The following is a 5679-nucleotide window of genomic DNA, read 5'->3' on the forward strand; positions in this document are numbered from 1 at the left end:
GAGGGTTAGTAATTAATTTAGAAAAACTCACGAATATTGTTGGTAACGATGGATATTTATTTTTGACGCAAAGTTGCGTTGTCCGTTACAATAACGGCCTGACGATATAAGCAATAATTGTTGGATCACAATGATCAGGCAACTCACTGGTAACAATAATAATAATAATTTTGATACATACTATGCGCTCAATGCGACTTAAAAAAAACAATATAACGACGAACAGCCACCGCTGCAATAGCGGGACAAGAAAAAGGAAAACAATATATTTAATACGAACAGACCACAACAAGGGCGTTGGCCGTGGACGTAAAAACAATAACAAAAGAACAGATAATAGTGATATGTGAAAATGATAATAATATTGTCCAAAAGTTGACCAATACTTATTTACATAAAACGAGAAAACAAAGATAATAAATAAACATAACATTTAGAATAATTTAAATAATTTAAGGAAGGAGTGGTGTTTGGACGAGAAGGAAGATATCGCCGTCGCGCAGAGTCGTCTCCCGCGATAAGCTAATTGCTTATTGCGCGAACATCACCGCCCACTTTGAAGGAGTCCCTTCAAGGAGTAGGCAATGGACATAGCTTTACGGCTGGACGCTTCAAAATGCCAAAGGGTGTAGTTACTTCAACAACGCGTATCTGCCCATCAGTTCCTGGATGCACCGTGCGTATCCTTCCAAGTTGCCAATGAAGTGGATGTGTGGATTCTTTAATGAGAACCAGATCACCAATACGCAGTTGTTCACCTTTGCCGAACCATTTTGAACGTGTATGGAGACTTGAAAGGTACTCGTTTTTCCAACGTGTCCAAAAGTGACGATGAAGATCAGTGACCCAACGCCATCTCTGTAGTTTTGATAATGGGATGGAGTCCAAGTTTGGGTCAGGAAGTGAAGTTGACGGCTCAAGAGTTAGGAAATGACTCGGCGTAAGTGCCTCCAAATCAGTAGGGTCGTTACTTAATGGACACAGAGGGCGTGAATTCAGCGTTGCTTCGATTTGAGTAAGCAATGTAGTTAGTTCCTCTCCGGTCAATCGTTGTGTTCCTATTGATTTAAGAATCAACGATTTGGTAGATTTAACACCAGCCTCCCACAATCCACCAAAATGTGGAGATGATGGTGGGTTAAAATGCCAACGAATCTGTTTGGCACCTAAGTAGCTGGATACATGGTCTTGGTAAGTTGATGAATGAATGAAGGTCTTTAATGGAGTTAGTAGTTTGGAAGCCCCGACAAAGTTGGTTCCGTTGTCACTATGCATATCCTTTATGGGACCACGGCGAGATGAGAAGCGAGCAAAGGCTAACAAGAATGTTTCGGTTGACAATGTGGAACTTAATTCTAAATGGTAGTAGCCTTGGTTGTAGTGCATACAAATAAGCATATGTAAGCCAATGTCGGAGCACATCGACGGCCTCCCTTTAATGTAATGGGACCGGCGTAATCGACTCCAGTACTGGCGAACGGTTTGATCTGTTGGACATGATAATTTGGAAGACTTGCCATTTTCGGTTGCACACTTCGTGGTCGTGTGCGAAAGCAGGAAATACATTGTCGTAGCCGAGAACGAATTGCCTTCCTGGATGACAATATCCAAAATTCTCTTTGCAGAATGGCTTGTAGGGAATTAGCGCCAGGATGCTTCAATCGAATATGATGATGATCAATAAGTAGATCTGTCAATCAGTGTCTGGATGGCAACAAAATTGGGTGCTTATGGTCATATGGTATTTCAGCATTATGAAGTCTACCGCCCACTCTGAGTAACCCATTCTCATCAATAAATGGATCTAAGGGACGGAGGGTTTTTGAACAACGATCGCCCCTTTTTAGACGTGTTAAGTCATCGAGAAATATCTCTTGTTGGACACCACGGATGAGCCCATGAAGAGCGCGTACAAATTCTTCCGCGCTTACAATTGCGGTTGTCGCAGTTGACGGCCGAAAACCGACAAATCTATAAATGTATGAGACAATACGAAGAATTTTGTCTAACGAAGAAAATCGAGTCAGCAACCTTACAAGGGATACTTCAGCATTTACGAGAAGTACAGTAGCTTTCTTCGCCTCAGAATGAGTCAGAGGATTGTGGTCGTTCAATTGTGGGACAGATAACGTTGGCCATTTGTCAGACGATTCCTTCAAGAAAGCCGGACCGGTCCACCACAGGGGATGGTTTACCAGTTCTGAGGGGAATAACCCGCGAGACGCGCAGTCAACTGGATTTTCTTGAGTGGGGACGTAATGCCAAATTGATGGGGCTGTGAGCTCTTGGATTTGGCTAGCACGATTGGCTACGAAGGTGGCCCAACGATGCGGTGATGATTGGATCCAAGCTAAGGCAGTTGTAGAATCAGTCCACGCATAGGTTTCATCAATCTTCATGCGCTCGTTGTAGGTAGTTGTTACCGACTTCAGCAGCTTTGCAGCAAGTACAGCTCCGCACAATTCAAGCCGTGGAATCGTGGTTTTCTTGAGAGGCGCCACCTTTGACTTACCGGTTATAAGCTGGCAGTGGATTTCTGTTGTAGTTTCAACTCGAAGATAAATGGCTGCAGCATACCCCTTTTCGGAACTATCGGAAAACGCGTGGAGCTGCATCGAAACCATGTTATCCCAGGTGAGACGTCGTGGGATAGGGATATGTTCAATCAAGTGTAACTCAGACTGATACCTTGACCAGGATGTCTCTATGTCAGCGGGTATCGGATCGTCCCACGACACGCCTGACGTCCATAGGCGTTGCATTAGGTATTTTGTCCAGAAGGTGATAGGAGACATTAAACCTAAAGGATCAAAAACCCTAGCAATATCTGAGAGCACTGTACGCTTAGTTGGGTGAACTTTCGACGGGTGCACTTTAAACGAGAAAGTATCAGCTAATGGATCCCACTTTAAACCAAGGACCTTTAGGTTTGAGTGTTCACTACTATCAAAGAGAACAGATGGAGACATGGCACGGGCATCGTCAGCAACAGTCTCTAAAAGCTGAGTATTATTACTGGCCCATTTTCGCAATTGAAATCGTGCCATCGCACACAGATTGATTAGTTGAGATTGACATTCAAGAGCAGCTTCTGTTGTGTTTGCTCCTGTAAGAATGTCATCGACAAAGGTATCGTTCAACAAGACCGAAGCAGCTATCGGCCAACTTGCGCCATCGACACTGGCCAATTCACGGACGGTACGGAGTGCTTGGAAGGGTGCTGCTGATGTTCCGTACGTCACAGTACACAGACGGTATTCGTCAATGGGAGAGGTAGATGAAAATCTCCACAAGATCCGCAAGTAATCTCTGTCTTCGGGTCTAACGAGGATCTGGCGATACATTTGTTTTATATCAGCCATGAATAGATACTTCCACAGACGAGCACGTAGTAGAACACGTTGTATATCTGGTTGGAGTTTGGGGCCCGTGTACATACTTTCATTAAGTGATATACCGGCTGAAGTCTTGGCAGATGCGTTGAACACCACCCTCAATTTGGTAGTAAGGCTATCTGGTTTGATAACACAATGGTGCGGAATATAATAATGATACGGATTTCCGTGCTCCGCTGGTGGGATTAGCTCCATATGACCAGCAGTCAAGTAATCGCGCATAAATTCAGCGTACTGAGTCTTTAGGGTGTTATTACGATTTAGTCTGAACTCAAGGGCCTTGAATCTCTGGAGAGCCAACGTCTTCGAATCGCCGAGCAACGGTAATGGTTTAAGAAACGGAAGCGAGACGACAAAACGTCCGGAACTTAAACGGGTTGTAGTTGATTGGTAGAGTTGTTCTGCGGCAAGGTCAGCGGGGCTCAAATGGCAGGTGATAGGCAGTTCTTCAAGTTCCCAGAATTGTTTCAATAGCGAATCAAGGGGTTCTGAGATAGTTAGACACATTGTAGTAATGGAAGAACGATCACATGAATCCATTGGTCCCAAGAGAACCCAACCAAATATAGTGTTCATGGCGATAGGTTCACCAACCAGACCTCTTTGCAAACCATCCAGGTAAATCGAAGGTAACAGGTCGGCTCCCAATAACAAATCGATCGCACCAGGGATGTTGTATGATGGATCTGCTAAGGGTAAATTCTGAATATGTGTCCACTGCCCAGTTATTAACGGTGATTGAGGAGTGGGCCCAGTGATTTTAGAAATTATTGAGACGTCAGTAGAAACTGATGGTGCTTGTAGGCCACAGGGAACAATATTTATACTACATTTCCCACGAATACACGTCGAAACTGTACTAGCGAACGTAGAAACATTAACAGGTGAATGATACCGACGAAGCATTAGAGCACAACACGCTTTCTCGGTGATGAAGCTGGCTTGTGAACCGCAATCCAACAAGGCTCTCAAGACATGGCGTCGGCCATCAGCAGCATATACATCAACGAGGGCTGTAGACAACAACACGACACTCTGAGGCAGGCCTCGCACAAGACAGGTCGCAGCATGTGGGACACTACCCGAGGGCACATAATCTGAGGACGTAGTGGCAGCAGTAGTTGCGTCAAAATGTAACAACGAGTGATGACTTCGTTTACACAACTGACATTTATACTTTGAGGTGCAACTCATTGAAGAATGACCGAATCCAAGGCAATTTATGCACAAACGATGAGTCTTTGCGATATTAAAGCGTTCATTCGGAGGCTTGTCAGTAAATTTTTTACATAATCTTATTGAATGAGGCGCATTACAGAGTGGACACGGCTTAACTGGTGAGTGACTAGAAGTAGTTGCTAGAACGGTGGATGATGAACGAGGTTTGAAATTTGGTTGTTTTGCTGACTTGTGGGGTTTGGACACACTGTCTGACCGGTCAACTGAGGTACAAGTAGAATAGATTTCCGCAGATCGCAGATGCGTACGCAGGAAGTCGACAAATTCAGATATTTGTGGATAATGGTTATCCCCAACGACCAATTCCCACCTAGCACGTAGCTCGTAGTCGAGGTGTTTTTCAACGACATGCACCAGAAGCGGACTCCACTGGCGTGTCACGAAATCGAGGTTGTCCAGGGCCGCAGTGTTCTCTAAGATCGTATTGATCTGAGTTTGTATAGATGTACCATCATTTGCCTTAACCTTCTGGTTAGCAAGAAGAGCATCGAGGTGAATGCGGGCGAGATCACGTTTGTTGCCATAACGAGAACGCAAGATTTTCCACGCACTAGAATAGTTTGTAGCCGTTAACGCAAGGTGGGACACCAATGACAAGGCTTCACCCTTTAAAGACATTTTCAGAAACTCAAAACGTTCAACGTCTGGCAGTTCAGGAGCGTGTGACAGAATAGAATTAAACAAATCATCAAAACTCTGCCATTCCGTCATCACACCGGAAAATGTAGGAAATGAACGCTTAGGTAGCTGAAAAGCTGATAAATTCTGTATACTACTGTTTTGATTTGCAAAAGAAGACGTTGCTACGTCCATCGAAGGTGACATTGTTAACTTGTGTAATGTGTACATCAGCGAAAGCAGCCAACTCATAATAGAAGCCGTCGAATGACGTAATAAGAGCTTGACTTTCACTATTATCAGTTATATCCTCAGGGGCTGTTTTGGAATTAACGGCTGACTCCATTCGTTGGACATCATCCTCAATAGCATTTCGAAGAGGGGTGAGCTCACTGATCATTTTTGCAATTTTTGCTCGTTTACCAGA

General features: G+C 44.2%; 1 protein-coding gene across 1 annotated transcript; it reads right to left on the reverse strand.

Annotated features, from left to right (window-relative positions):
- Nucleotides 1-1697: 1697 nt before the first annotated feature.
- On the reverse strand, nucleotides 1698-5345 carry LOC103310153. Its single transcript, XM_008187456.1, has one exon. The coding sequence runs from the start codon at nucleotides 5343-5345 to the stop codon at nucleotides 1698-1700; it is 3648 nt and encodes a 1215-aa protein (XP_008185678.1).
- Between the last annotated feature and the right edge of the window lie 334 nt (nucleotides 5346-5679).

This window comes from Acyrthosiphon pisum, unplaced genomic scaffold (genome assembly GCF_005508785.2).
Source record: "Acyrthosiphon pisum isolate AL4f unplaced genomic scaffold, pea_aphid_22Mar2018_4r6ur Scaffold_21215;HRSCAF=23330, whole genome shotgun sequence".
Lineage (NCBI taxonomy): Eukaryota > Metazoa > Arthropoda > Insecta > Hemiptera > Aphididae > Acyrthosiphon > Acyrthosiphon pisum.

Excerpts from the sequence above, each read along its gene's own strand:
- LOC103310153 (XM_008187456.1), bottom strand. The coding sequence starts at position 5,345 with ATGACGGAATGGCAGAGTTTTGATGATTTGTTTAATTCTATTCTGTCA.